This window comes from Lineus longissimus, chromosome 9, assembly GCF_910592395.1.
Source record: "Lineus longissimus chromosome 9, tnLinLong1.2, whole genome shotgun sequence".
NCBI classification, from domain to species: Eukaryota; Metazoa; Nemertea; class Pilidiophora; order Heteronemertea; family Lineidae; genus Lineus; species Lineus longissimus.
In genome coordinates, this window is record NC_088316.1 from 8098090 (window position 1) to 8112615 (window position 14526).

Below are 14526 nucleotides of genomic sequence, written 5' to 3' on the forward strand. Positions count from 1 at the left end.
GCTAGAAAAATGGTTGAAACTAAAAACTTGCGTGATATATTGCGTACCTTTGTCAGCTTATTCTACCATAAAAAGTTGGTAAAAATCGGACGAATATTAAGCGAGTTCTAACACTTTATGTGTTTTTGGTTTGGGCCCCCTGGTGGCCAAGTCGAGAATCAAACTTGGCCGATTTTTCGACGCGACACACCTTTGGCCCGCCCTCTATCAGCACACCAAATTTCGAACACAAATATTTTGTCGTTCAGAAGTTACAGAGCGGAAGGGGATTTTCACGATTTTCAGAAAGCGCCCCCTATGGGCTAGAAAAATGGTTGAAACTAAAAACTCACGTGATATACTGTGTACCTTTGTTAGCTTATTCTACCATAAAAATTTGGTAAAGATCGGATGAATATTAAGCGAGTTCTAACACTTTATGTGTTTTTAGTTTTGGCCCCCTGGTGGCCAAGTCGAGAATCAAACTCGGCCGATTTTACATCGCGACACACCTTTGGCCTGTCCTCTATCAGCACACCAAATTTCAAGCCAAAATATTTTGTCGTTCAGAAGTTACAGAGCGGAAGGGGATTTTCATGATTTTCAGAAAGCGCCCCCTATGGGCCAGAAAATGGCTGAAACTAAAAACTCACGTGATATACTGTGTACCTTTGTTAGCTTATTCTACCATAAAAATTTGGTAAAGATCGGATGAATATTAAGCGAGTTCTAACACTTTATGTGTTTTTAGTTTTGGCCCCCTGGTGGCCAAGTCGAGAATCAAACTCGGCCAATTTTACATCGCGACACACCTTTGGCCCGCCCTCTATCAGCACACCAAATTTCAATCCAAAATATTGTGTCGTTCAGAAGTTACAGAGCGGAAGGGAACACTAGCGGCGAGCGGCACTGCAGACGGACGGGCGGTATTTCCATATCCCCCTCCGAGGGCTCCGGGGGACAAAAAGCTCTAAGAGACCACGGTGGGTAACTGGTGAGTTGAAGCACTTGTCAAACAAGGTGAAGACAGCACTGCGTAAGGCCAAGAGGGACGGGCATGACATCAAAATATAATAAATAAATATAGGGCACTGAGAAATAGGCTGAGAGATAAGTCGCGCACAAGTTACCAATTGTATATTGAGTCAGTGGGGAGGGATGCGAAGACAAATCCGAAACGCTTTTGGTCTTTCTATCACAGCAAAGTAAAAGCTGATCGGATACCAACAACGGTTAGTCACAATGGAGTGAAGGCTGGGGAAAGTGGGGAAAAAGCGAGCTTGTTCAACAACTATTTTGCGTCAGTCTTCTCTGATGAGGTTATTGATATACCCGAGATTGATGTTGTTATCGAGCCGACCCTTGAGTGTTTTGATTTTACGGCCGATGAGGTTTTGAAATGTTTTTTTGCACTCGATGTAAACAAGGCCTATGGTCCAGATGGAATTTCACCCAGACTATTGAAAGAATGTGCTCGTTCCTTGAGCGACTCATGTGCATTTATATTCAACTGCAGTATGTCATCTGGTGAGCTACCAAGTACGTGGAAGTTGGCTAATGTTACGCCTGTGTATAAGAAAGAGGATAAGGGTAAGGTTGATAATTATCGACCAGTGTCTTTGTTATGCATTATCTCAAAGGTCATGGAGAGGCTGATTCATACAAAATTGACCAACGAGGTTCAACTGAAATTAAATGATGTCTCATCATGGTTTTCGGTCAAAGCGTTCAACCAGTACTAAGCTTGTTCAAGTATTGCATGATATTGGTGCCGACTTAGATAAAGGGGATCAAGTTGATGCGATCTATCTCGATTTCAGTAAAGCTTTTGATAGAGTCCCGCATCATCTGTTAGTCCATAAGTTGCAGAGTTTTGGTATCAATGGTAGGCTGTTAAAATGGTTCAAATGTTATCTAACTGACAGGAAGCAAAGAGTGTGCATAAATGGCGAAGTCTCCACGGTTAAAGATGTAACCTCGGGTGTCCCTCAGGGCTCGATTCTAGGGCCACTACTTTTTTTATTGTATGTGAACGACCTCCCTGAAGTTATGGGCCAGAATACAACTATGTCTCTATTTGCAGATGACTCAAACTTTAATAGGTTGATTAAGTCGTTGGAGGATTGTCTGGCACTACAAGATGATCTTGAAAATGTAGCCCGTTGGTGTAAAACGTGGGGGATGTGCTTAAATGCAATTAAATGTCAATGTATTAGTATCACCAGGAAGCTTAACCCTACAGTATACTATTATAATATTCATGGTCGTGCTTTAACCAAGGTCGACAACGTTCGGGACCTAGGTGTCGTGGTCAGTAGCGATTAGACTTTCAATTCTCATATAAATCTGACTGTTAAAAAGGCAAATCAGACTTGGGCAACGATTAAGCGTGTGTTTGATAGGAAAAGGAGCCCGAAATTAATGCATCTGTTATTTGAATCCCTTGTCAGGTCAAAATTGGAATATAATTCCGTTTCTTGGGATCATATCACGAGGGAAAACTTGGTCAAGCTAGAAAGGGTTCAACGCAGAGCCACACGGCATATGTTAGGTGGAGAACTAAGTTACAAAGAGAGGCTCTCTGTTATGTCTATGTTACCTTTGTCTTACAGGCGGGAGATGGCTGACCTCAATTTTTTGCACAATTGCTTTATCGGTAAAATCGATTTGGACACTTTAAAATATATATCTTTTAGAGAAAGGAGGGGTGACACACTTCTTATACGTGGTGCTAGATGTAGGACGGAGACATATTGCCGGTCGTTTTTTAATCGTGTGGAGGGCACGTGGAATGCCCTGCCTATGAGTGTGCGTTGTGCGGCGAGTCCTATCGCCTTTAAGTGATCCGTCAGGGACTTTTATGAAAGCCAGCTGATGGAGCGTTTTGACCCGGACAACGCGTGCTCATGGGTTGGGCGTTGCAGGTGTCCTTTTTGCCGCTATTAAAAGAATGCTTTTACATTTTTATTAAAACTATTATACTCTTTTTGGGTTCCCGTGAATGGGTCTTAATTGACCCTTTGGCGCACCCTTTTGGGCACCTAGTTTTACTGTTATTTCAACCATATGTTTTATTTGTATTTTCATCACTGTTATTTTACTATGTATATAATTTTATGTTGGTGCTCAATAAAGTTGTTGAAATTGAAATTGAAATTGAAATTGTACCTGTATCAGTGGCGAATTGTGGAGACAAATTTTAGCTGAGGCAGCTAACCTGAAGATTAAGGAAACTGAAGGGAATCTACAGTCTGCCACTGGGGAAAATTTGAAAATCCTAGGAGTTGCCGACGTGAATGTTAGTTTAGGATCGCGGGAGTTCAACCACTCAGTTGTAGTTGTTGACAATTTGTCACATACATGTCTGTTAGGAAGTGATTTCTTTTCAGATAACCATTGTACAATTAGTTACGATACAGTAACTCTGTATCTTGGTGACATGGAGTTGCCTCTGAGGAGACAACCGGGTAAATCAAAAGTATGTAGGATATTATTGGGAAAAGGAATGTGTATTCCTCCAAACACAAAAATGATACTTCCTGGAAAACTGGCCAAGTCAGGGTCATTTAACCAGTTGGTACCGGGAATGGTTGAGGCCAAGTTGGATCAGACCAATTTTACAACGGGAAGATGTTTGGTGAGAGCAATCAACGGGAAAATGCCTGTTAGGGTTGCTAATTTTTCAGATAAGACTTTGCATATCAGAACTAATCAGACACTAGGATATTTTCACCCTGTTGCTGAAGTCGAGGCTGCAAAGGAGCTTGACGAAAATGAAAACAAACAGAACAATTCGAGAAAATCCAAGAGATCAGAACGAGATCAGAAGCCACCTTGTGCCAAGACGTATAAACCGCCAAGAAAACCGGCAGAGAAAATAAACAACAGTCAAATGTTACAGTGTCAGGGAACAACCCTAGTCTAATTTCTTCTGTCACTAGTACCAAAGTTAAGGATCAAGAACCAGATGGCACCGGTGAAGCGAAAGGTACTCAAGCCAAAGAAGACGCGGAGGCTAAGATCCGTCTGGAGTCCTTGCTGCTTAAATTGGAGATAAATGACATTGGACTGGATCCAGGTAAAAGAGAAATGGTGGTCCAGTTGATCGAGAAATTTCAATTTGCATTTTCAATGGGTGATTTTGATTTGGGGCATACGACCGTACTACAACACATCATCGATACTGGAGATGCCCTCCCCATCAAACAGAACCCAAGACGTTTGCCCCCACATCAAGAACCCTTCGTACTTAACACAGTTAAAGAATTGGAAGAGAGAGGACTAGTTAATAAGAAGCAGAGTCCTTGGAGCTCGCCGATTGTCGTAGCGAAGAAGCACGACGGTTCGTTTCGTTCTTGTGTGGATTACAGAAAACTGAATGCATGCACAGTTAAATCAGCCCAACCTTTAGCAAGGATTGATGATACCCTTAACAGCCTATCAGGATCGGTATACTTCACAACTCTAGATTGTGCCAGCGGATATTGGCAGGTAGGCGTTGCACCCGAGGATCGCGCCAAAACTTCGTTTGTTGTCGGAACTCAACAGTATGAATGGAATTTGATGCCGTTCTGGCTTACCTCGGCACCGAGTACCTTCACCAGAATGATGAATATTGTCCTAGGGGGCGTGGAACATTGTCTGGTATACTTGGACGACATAATCGTACATTCGCTGACCTTTGAGGATCATCTGAAGCAACTTGCTAGTGTGCTTGAACGTCTGCAAGTTGCAAATCTCAAACTTAAACCAAGTAAATGCAAGCTTTTCAGGAGCTTGGTGAAATTTCTTGGGCACGTGGTATCCAAGGACGGAATTGCCACTGACCCGGAAAAAGTGCAGAAGGTAGCTGAATGGCCAAGGACGAATTCTGTCGCTGAAGTCCGGTCTTTTATGGGACTAGCTACATACTACCAGAATTACGTCAACAACTTTGCAAATACTGCTGCTCCACTGCATCGTCTAACGAGAAAGAACACTACCTTTGTTTGGACAGACGAGTGTGAAAAAGCATTTGTGTCATTGAAGGAAGGTTTAGTTTCTTCACCAGTACTTGCACATCCTGATTTTAGTGAGAGTGCCTGAATGTTTGTATTAGACACTGATGCCAGCGATTTGGGAATGGGGGGAGTGTTGTCTCAGAAACAAAATGATGAGTCTGAGAAAGAGATCGGATATGGGAGCAAAAGTTTCCATGGGGGCGAACTAAACTACTGTACTACCAGAAGGGAGATGCTTGCCCTTGTAACATTCGCCGAACACTTTCGTTATTTCCTTCTTGTGAAAAAGTTTCTGGTCAGAGTTGATAATATCGCAGTGTCCTGGCTTCTGAACTTCAAGGAACCATCTGGTCAGATAGCGAGGTGGATAGAGAGGCTGGCGGAGTTTGATTTTATTATTGAACACAGGCCTGGCATAAAGCATGGCAATGCCGATGCTCTCTCGAGACGCCCAGTAAGGATGCGGCAACATGGAGACTGCCCATCTTGTGGACCTACAGATATCAAGAAAGATAATCATAAATCGCATGAAAAGACCAAGTCCACTCCAAGTGCAGTGTTTAATGCAGACTCCTTGGAGAGCGGTGATAGCCATGCAGTACCCAGGCTGCGGTCAAGACATGCAAATTCGACGAAATCTGATGTTACGACACAAAGAATTGAGGCTGTGCGTGTAAAGACAGATAACAAGGAGCTTCCTGCCATGTTGTCAAGAGAAGCTATTGCAACAGCCCAGATGACCGACCCAGAAATTAGGAACCTTTATGACCACATAGTTGAAGACAAGAGTGAGCCTTCTAAAGCAACTTTGCAAGGATATGGACTCTTAGAACGCGCCTTATGGGCACAAAGGGCTAGCATGGAAATATCCAATGGTTTACTGTACATTAGGCCAGAAAAGGATTCCAAACATAAGAACCACAGATTGGTATTACCCAAGTCCCTGATTAAACCTATTTTCCGGGAAATACACGAGGGATTTGCTGGAGGACACCTTGGAATAAGGAAGAAGGAAGCAAAGTTGAGGGAGAGATGCTGGAGGCCTCAAATGAAAAGGGAAGTTACTGATCTTATTAGATCATGCGAGACTTGCCAAAAATGTAAGTCACCTCCTCATGGAACAAAAGGACCATTACAGAGCATTCCTGTTGGGAGGAGGAATCAGAGGGTACATATTGACGTCATAGGACCGATTAATCAACTGTCTCGGAAGGGACACAAATTCATTCTTGTCCTTCAAGATGCCTTTACAAAGTGGCCGCAGGCATGGCCTCTGCGCAATCAGAAGGCAACAACATGCGCCAAAGTGATAGTAAATGATTACATTTCACGTTTCGGTACTCCAGAAAATCTTCACACAGATCAAGGAACCAATTTCCAGTCGAATGTATTTGATGACATGTGCAAGATTCTCAACATCCACAAGACGAAGACAACAGCTTTTCATCCACAAGGGAATGGTCAGGTGGAAAATCTTAACAAGACTTTGAAAAGTATGCTGACAGCCATGGTTGATGAAGAAGGTCGCGACTGGGATGATTGCCTTCCTGGTGTGTTAATGGCTTACAGATCAAGCGTTCAGGTTTCCACGGAAGAGACACCCTTTCTCTTAACCTTTGGAGATGAGATGCAGCTACCCTTAGACTTGATCATCGGCACTGCAGATTCCGATAGAGAGATTCCTTATCACAACTACGTATCAGAATTGAGGGCGAAAATCGAATCTTCATTCAATCGGGCTTGTTCGAATCTTAACACAACGGAGACAAAGGACATACTACGACCGGAAATGTAAGGATGGTTCCTTTGCCGTTGGAGATTTGGTGCTTCTCAGAAACCACTATGTGAAGCCAGGCGTTCCACCCAAGTTTCACCGTCGTTGGATGGGACCATTCCGGGTGTTAGATGTGTTATCTGAAGTCAACTACAGAGTAATAACGACGGAAGGGAAGGCCCCGAAGAGTAAAGTTGTCCACCTGAATAATATGAAGCGTTTCTATGCAAGAGAAAACGAAGAGTTGGACAAACCCAGCGATGACGATGATGATGACGATGATGACAAGATGTCGACTGTGACTACGGAGGAGTCAGATAATGAGTCTTACAGCTCAAACTCTGAATTCGAATTCCGTTCTTATAGACCAATGGTTCTTAGATCAGATAAAATAAATGAAATCGCTAAAGAGCCAGGTGTTAACAAATCAGAGTCTAATGTGACGGATGAAGCAGCTCCTTTTCAGGCGTGTGATGCTTCCTCTTTGGAGAGCGGTGTGGACCATGCAGAGCCCCTGCCGATTCCTAATCATGATGTATCTGATGTTTCTGTTGAAGCCACTATAAGCAACTATGATCTGAGACCACGTGAGAAATTACGCGCGCCGATTCACTATCCGCAGTTAACTGAAAGTGTAACTTTGTGTCGGATAAGAGCCCGCAAGAATGTTAGGCTCAAGAGCAAACTGTAATTAATAAGCAACCAATAAATGTATTAATGTAAATATGAAAATAATTGTTATCATTAGACATGAAATTATTGGAAGAGAAATACTGAAGCTAAATAATTGCATAAAGTAATTATACCATTTTGCCTTTACAGATGGATATTTTACAATTAGACCCGTTCCCTGTTGAAGTTAAAGAATTGAAGAGGGGGAGCAGTAGACAAGTCTATTTATTCCTTAAGGACATATTACATCGCCATCTCAATGTTGAGATTTCGTTCGGGCAGGCTCTGCAACATCTCGTGGAGGCGGGTAATATTTACCTTATGAACACAAGAGAGTTGGTGACCGGCTGTATGATTCATGGCATCCGTCTATTTATGGCCCGTGTGAAGAAATCCTGGAAAGTGGAGCCGGTAGAGATAGCTTTTGTCAAAGAGCGTATGCTGTCGATAACCAAGGTGTATAACGGTGACGAGAAGGACGTTGGGAGTTGGTTGGCCAAACTTGAAGCCAAGTTGCTTCCAGGTAATTCGCCAACTCCCTCCGTGGTTGCGCAACCTGCAACCTATGATCTCCCCATTTTAGTTATTTCTGATTCTATGTTCAGATTTTGCAAACCATCTGACGAAATTTATCCAATCTCTCATTCTGGCGAGCGTGCCGAAGGTGTTAGGCACACCGTAGATCTTTTTCATAACATCCAATGTAGGGCCATCGTCCTTAATCATGGTCTTAACCACACCTGCCCGTATGGCAATTCTCGTCTATTTATGGAAGATATTTTTCGGTCGCTGACCCATCGTTTCCCAAACATTCCCCTCTATCACTTTCATCCTCCACTATCCCCATCTGTATTGAACAATCCTCTTCATGTTTTTCGTGTTAGCAATTTTTGCAGGATGATGGTAGATGTGGGATTCACCCCCATTGAACATCCTTCACTTGGTAGAGCTGCGTTCGACCGAGAGGGCTTTCATTATTCGCGTCAGGGGATGGATGATGTCACCCGTTTCCTCGTGGATGCCATTCATTGAATGAATAGGAATACAATGTTGTTCTTCGTCTTGGAACCCTTCGGAGTAGTTTTATATTCGTTGGGGGAAGAGATGGGTTTGGCCCGTTGTTGCAGCACAAGCCCATGAACTCATTAAATCCTAAGCAGCTCACCGAATCCTGAATGCATGAGACTACTGGGACAACCGCACGAACCGTTGAGGATCACCTTCGGTAAACTGTAACAACCACTTGTAAATTACTGTAAAAAGGTTTAAATTTATATTTGATTATCGTTCCAGGTTGTCACACACCACGTTGGTAGAGAGTATGTCCGTACGTTACTTGTTGACATCGTTACTCATTACGCTTGCGGGGATTAAGCCTGGATTGGATGGTGCCACCTTGATTCATTTTTGTATATAGCAGACTTCCTAGCGGACTGATTGTTTGATGGACGTTATCCCTTGTAAATATTATATTGGACATAATGGATATTACTGAATTGTACATTGGAAAGATAGTTGTACAGCTCGCGTTTGTGATTCATATATTATTATAGTGGACATTGCTGAGATCCGGTAGTTCGTGCGTAATGGATTGTGTGGTGTATATATTGTATAGTTTATTTCTTATTGTAATACAGGACTATTTTGTTCAAAATTTTTTATATTTGAACAGTTTTTTGGTGGGGATGGTGTGGTGAACTGGGTCACAGTCTTGGTTCCGTGGTTGGCCACGGCGGCGCTAGCATTACGGACGTGCTCCAGTCACCCGGCCATCCCCGCCTGTGTGTTACGTCACTCGGCTGCGCTCGGTATTTCCCGCTGTACTGTCGATGACGCAACGACACGTAATGTCGTTACGTCATCGACAGAGCGGTGTTGAAGCAGAGAGACGAGCGGGTTCGAACGTGGAAAGTGACAGAGATAAAATCGAGTATTAATCAACGTTAGTCGAGTCTTTCATTTAGCAAAACTATTGCTACAACGTTATTCTTTTCAGCTGTAACCAACGAAGAAATGAAGACATTTATAGCCGTGCTCAACCTTCAAGGGATTGTCTACAAACCTAGGTTAAATTTTTTTTTGAAAAGGACCCCCTCTTCGCTACACCAGTCTTTTCGGAGTGCATGGCAAGAGATCGTTTTCTACTAATCTTGAAACTCTTACACTTCGCTGACAATGAGGCTGGCTACAACAAAGAGCTGCTAATCGGGACCGGCTTAATAAGGTGAGACCACCAGGGTGTCCTCCAGAGGGGGGGGCAGGGGGGCGGGAGCCCCCCCTTTCATGAACCAAGGGGGGGGCTTGCCCCCCTTCACTTTGCAAAGTAAAGTTTTGAAATCACTCCTATTTTAACTCAATTGAGATTTCCATGTGCAAAATAAGGAAGCTAAGAAAGGTTTGTATGTACAAGATGTCTTTATTAATAACTTCAAATCCTTCATACATGTCATAGTCGAGTCACACAGGTTAGATTATTATTCTACGATTTGGATTGAATTCTTTCCAAATGTCAAGGATCGCATCGAAGTCCACAGCACTCATTGGAGGGCCTTCAATGGAGATGCGCATGAGATGATCAAGATTTTTAGCAGAGAGTCGGTTTCTCAAACGGGTCTTGATCATCTTCATGTCACTGAAGGACCTCTCAACAGTTGCTGTGGACACCGGCAAGCACAAGGCTATGGTCATTAGTGTTGTCAGGTTTGGGTATAGTACCGGGCCCATTTCCGATTTGGTGAGATCCTGTAGAACTTCTTGGGCAGAAAGTTCTTTATACTCAGATGCCAAAAGTTTCTTCAATGCTCGCCACTCTGTTCTCGTTTCTCCAGGATCAACATCAGGCCCAACTGTTGCTGATTGGTCCTCCTCATTCCGCACTTGTAAGATCTCTGTTGTTGGGGCACCATAAAATTCAAGTAATGTTTCTATCTGCTGATTCCCATAATCAGCCAGCCTGTCAACAGTAGGGATGAGCTTCGGATTAAAGATGGACATGGCCACAAGGAGGTGCGAAGCTTGTGAGAACCGACTTTGAATGTTATTCAATACTGTGCTGATGTATGGCGTAGCTTTCGTGGTGAGAAACTGATCCAGGCTTTCATCAGTACATGGGATATCCAGGTTTTCACATGCTTGTTTGATGTTCTTTGCGTTTCCCCCCTGGACTGGATTGGCCAACAGAGCTTCTAATGCCTCTTCACACATACTCACTTCACATTTCAAATAGGTGTTATCGAGGGTCTTTGCTTGCATGACTCTGCTAAGTCTAGTGACTGGCTCCAGCAAGTCTGACATAATGTGGATCGTCGCTACAAATTTGAGGGTATTCATGGTTTTCAGGACACCTTTGGCTTCTGGATCGCCTGAATTGGATGAAGAATAAATGATGTAAATCTACCAAGTAGTACCGAGGAACTATTGTAGGGCTACCATAAGTGTCAGCCACCTATATAGGTGTCAGCTGCAACAAAGATTACACCACTGGTCTGCTAGAGCAAGACTCAACTAAGTTTTATTTTCAACTTGATGATGTGGTTTTATGCAGTTTTTACGATATTATTTTTATTATCTGAATTTTAAACACCTAATCTCTTTAAGCGGAGTTGCACATCGTATTACCTGAATCAGCATGGAAGTGCTCCAAACTAGCTTGAAGTGGCACCAAGGACTTCCTGACAGCAGTGACAGACCGCTGATAAGCTATCCAGCGGGTATCACTCGGCTTGATCATCTTCATCTCTGGGTGGTCCAACATGCGCTGCATTTCTTCCAACTTATCTTTTTTCAAGTATGAAAAGTGGAAGAGTCGCCAAATGGTCATCATGGCTGTCAGAACCTCGTTGATTCCCCTATGTTCCTTTGAAGCAGAGACCAGTGCCAACTGGAGGACATGGCAATGGCAGTGAACGAATACAGCCTTTGGAGAGCAGGCAACTTTCATCCGCTGCTGAACACCAGTTTTCTTTCCAGACATTGTCGATGCACCATCATACCCTTGACCTCTTAGCTTAGTCAAATCAACACCTGAATTGAAGGAAGATTAAAAGAAATCAGACAATATTCCTGAAGTACACGCAGGCCTGTCGTGCAGCTTTCACTGGGTTATTTCATCAGGAGTCAAAATTCAATTTGACTCACTATAGTATTATTGCCGTGTCATTCTTGCTGGTTTACTGACCTATCATACCTAGCTAACTAAACGTATACTGAGCTGAGAGTAACTCACTGAGACCCATTAAAAAATAAAAATCAACACAAAAACCATTTTATCATTACTTTTTTCATTAAGGAATTTCACAGCTGTTTCACTGATTACTTCTGCAGATGTTCGTTTCAGGGGGAGGATGCCTAGAAAACGCTCCACTGGCTTTTCTTTAGGAGGAACCCATCTCGCACAGACACTCATTTCTTCTACTGTATTTATGTCCTGACTTTCATCAAGGAGTAGTGTGTAGTATGAAGCAGATCTGAGAGACTCGAGAATGTTCTTTTCTATATATAGACCAATTGCAGCAACATACTCCTCAATGACTTGGTGGCTAGTATAATTAGCATTTTTTGGAGCATTGTCCAAAAAATGCTTCAAGTCTTCCAAGCCATTCTCAATCTGCAGCTCCAGGGTATCCTGAAAATTGGTGAAATGTGCTGCTTTTGCCTTGCACAGGTAGTAAGTCGTTCTCAAATTTTTTTTCATAATTGTTCTATTCTTTTCCTTTAGGGCCAATCGATTACGCATTTGGCCTGCAATCGCCACAGTCACTACCCCTCCCGACTCTCTACATTGCTTGCTGGCCACCTGGCGTTCCTTTGCCATTTTGTGCATCTGACTCCGCTCATGATCCATTACCTTCTCCAAGGCTTTCTTCCACTTTCGTACCATTACTGTAGTCCATGCACCCCGACTCCTTTTAGATTCCTCAGAATCAGGCACCCCAAATTCAATGCAGACTCCACATAGCATACCATCGTTAACAGGATCATATCTGGAGGGAAGAGAGTAGGACATGTCATTTTATCATGTCATAAAATACAAGACTTAGGCCTATCTACAATTCACTTAAGGCTATTTCTGCTACACCTTTAGCAAAATAAAAAATAACTGGTGATTACACCTGCTGTATAAAGCTCCATGGTAATAGCCTCACCAAAATTAAATGTAGGCCTCAACCAAGATACTATGCATATCCCAATGTTGCCTTCTGTCCTCCAGGGGTTAATACTATTTGCAGTATCCATGACACGATAGTAAACGAACCCATTCACCCGATTGGTCCAAATCATGAATGAACTCGTTCTAGCCAATGACAAACGAATTTGTTACTATAGCAATTTACTACGATTAAAGCCAGCCAATCAGATGAATGAACTGTTGTGACATCACGATCGTTGTTGCCTATCAACATAATGGCACCAGCTAACTTGCGTCCTGGACTATGACAAGCTCTCACCTTATCCAAGGATGCTTTTCACGCCATTTGGGGTTGAATTTCCTTTTGGAATTGCTCTTGTTGGACGCCCGTGCCGCTGATGGAAGGGCTGGAGCTTGGAATCGAGGGACAACATCCGTATCACGGTTGACGCCGACATCATTTGCATGACAATCCAGTGGATTGTCATGCAAATGATGTCGGCGTGGCACGTGGCCTTCGCTGTCACTGTCATCATCTCTCACGCCGTCAGCAGTGTCACTGGTGTCAATCCTAGTTTCCGTTTCAGCGTCCGCATCACTGCTAAGAGGATCAGCTGCTAGACGGGGTCTTTTGATCAGATATTTATCCATTTTATTGTGATGCTGATTTCCATTGACATGTTTGACCTCGCACGTGACCCGGATGAAAAGCTGGCCGTCAAACTCCAGCACTAGATTTGACAAAGTGTTTTCGAATAGTTTTGCCAGTCACAAAGAAAACAAATGTTTAAAAATATAATCATCACATAATATTCATTTCTCTACTTATTTACACGAAACTTTACATAAATGAAGGTATTTTATTCCAATAAAATACGAAATACTTACCGAGCGCACCAAATGCTGGCTGACTATCATGGCCGAACGCGCGTGCGCATTAAGCATGTAAACAAAATTTGTGCTCGTTCTATGTCGGTGCGATTGACATCGATCGATGATTAAAAGCTTCAATCCGACCCATTTAGACCTTGTTCATCGGTCCCGATTGGAAATAAATGTTTTTATGACATTAATTTAGCAAAATTTATCTATGTCTGGGCCGATATTTATCATTTTGTGTTAGAAAATGGACGTTTTTGCAGAGAGATTTCTCTCTCGGAAATGATCAGAAAACGCATCTCCGGGCTTCTCGCAAAATTTTTTTCGGGGGGGCCCCCAGACCCCCCCATTGAACGGGTGCCTTCGGCACCCTTTGTGCGGTGACTTCGTCACTAAAATGTTGCCCCCCCTTCTGTCATTTTCTGGCGGAAACCCTGACCACTACTGGATATGATTCTTGAATGCTTCAGGACCGTCTACAGTCCAGGCGAGGAACTTTCGCTTGATGAATCCTTCCTTCTTTGGAAAGGACGCCTGAACTTCAAACAGTTCATAAGGACCAAGCGATCAAGATTCGGAGTGAAATTCTTTGAGCTTTGTACATCAAAGGGTGTGACGATGGATCTGGTTGTCTACGTTGGGGCTTACTCTCTGCCACCACAGCCACCAGAGATAGCGGAGCTGAACATATCTGAACAGATTGTCGCACATCTTATGCGGAATTATCAGAACAAAGGACATAACTTGTTCATAGATAATTACTATTCATCACCCTCATTGGCTGTCTTTCTGAGCGACAGATATACATCCGTCTGTGGGACAATCCGTAACAACAGGAAGAATTTCCCTCGTGAGCTCACCAATCTTGTGGTTGAGAAGAACACCTCCACGTTTTACAAATGTGAGGACAAGAAGTGTCTTGCCGTAAAGTTCAGAGCTCATCAAGACAAAGGCGATGGAAAACCGAAGATAGTCTATTTGCTTACGACCAAGTATGCTGCAACGGTGCGCCCTACGGGAAAGAATATGGCTGATAAAACCACCGTTATGAAACCTTCCTGTGTCCTTGCATAAAATCGCTTTATGGGTGGAGT

At 43.2% G+C, this 14526-nt stretch overlaps 3 protein-coding genes across 8 annotated transcripts in view; all 3 read right to left on the reverse strand.

The window, feature by feature from the left end:
• LOC135494137 (kelch-like protein 8) overlaps positions 1–14526 on the reverse strand; it is a 322348-nt gene that overhangs the window by 125286 nt on the left and 182536 nt on the right. The window lies entirely within an intron of this gene.
• On the reverse strand, positions 9822–11472 carry LOC135494140 (uncharacterized). Its single transcript, XM_064781946.1, has 2 exons — positions 11044–11472; positions 9822–10787 (listed from the first exon to the last, which is right to left on the reverse strand). The coding sequence occupies exons 1-2, from the start codon at positions 11396–11398 to the stop codon at positions 9892–9894; spliced, it is 1251 nt and encodes a 416-aa protein (XP_064638016.1). The 5' UTR covers positions 11399–11472; the 3' UTR covers positions 9822–9891.
• LOC135493504 (zinc finger MYM-type protein 1-like) lies at positions 11437–13401 on the reverse strand. Its single transcript, XM_064780883.1, has 3 exons — positions 12873–13401; positions 11741–12407; positions 11437–11448 (listed from the first exon to the last, which is right to left on the reverse strand). Exons 1-3 carry the CDS (start codon positions 13202–13204, stop codon positions 11437–11439), a joined length of 1011 nt encoding a protein of 336 aa, XP_064636953.1. The 5' UTR covers positions 13205–13401.

Excerpts from the sequence above, each read along its gene's own strand:
- LOC135494140 (XM_064781946.1), bottom strand. The coding sequence starts at position 11,398 with ATGTCTGGAAAGAAAACTGGTGTTCAGCAGCGGATGAAAGTTGCCTGC. Across the intron at positions 10,788-11,043 it reads GCACTTCCATGCTGATTCAG|GCGATCCAGAAGCCAAAGGT; the intron begins GTAATACGATGT and ends CATCCAATTCAG.
- LOC135493504 (XM_064780883.1), bottom strand. The coding sequence starts at position 13,204 with ATGGATAAATATCTGATCAAAAGACCCCGTCTAGCAGCTGATCCTCTT. Across the intron at positions 12,408-12,872 it reads GAAAAGCATCCTTGGATAAG|ATATGATCCTGTTAACGATG; the intron begins GTGAGAGCTTGT and ends TCTTCCCTCCAG.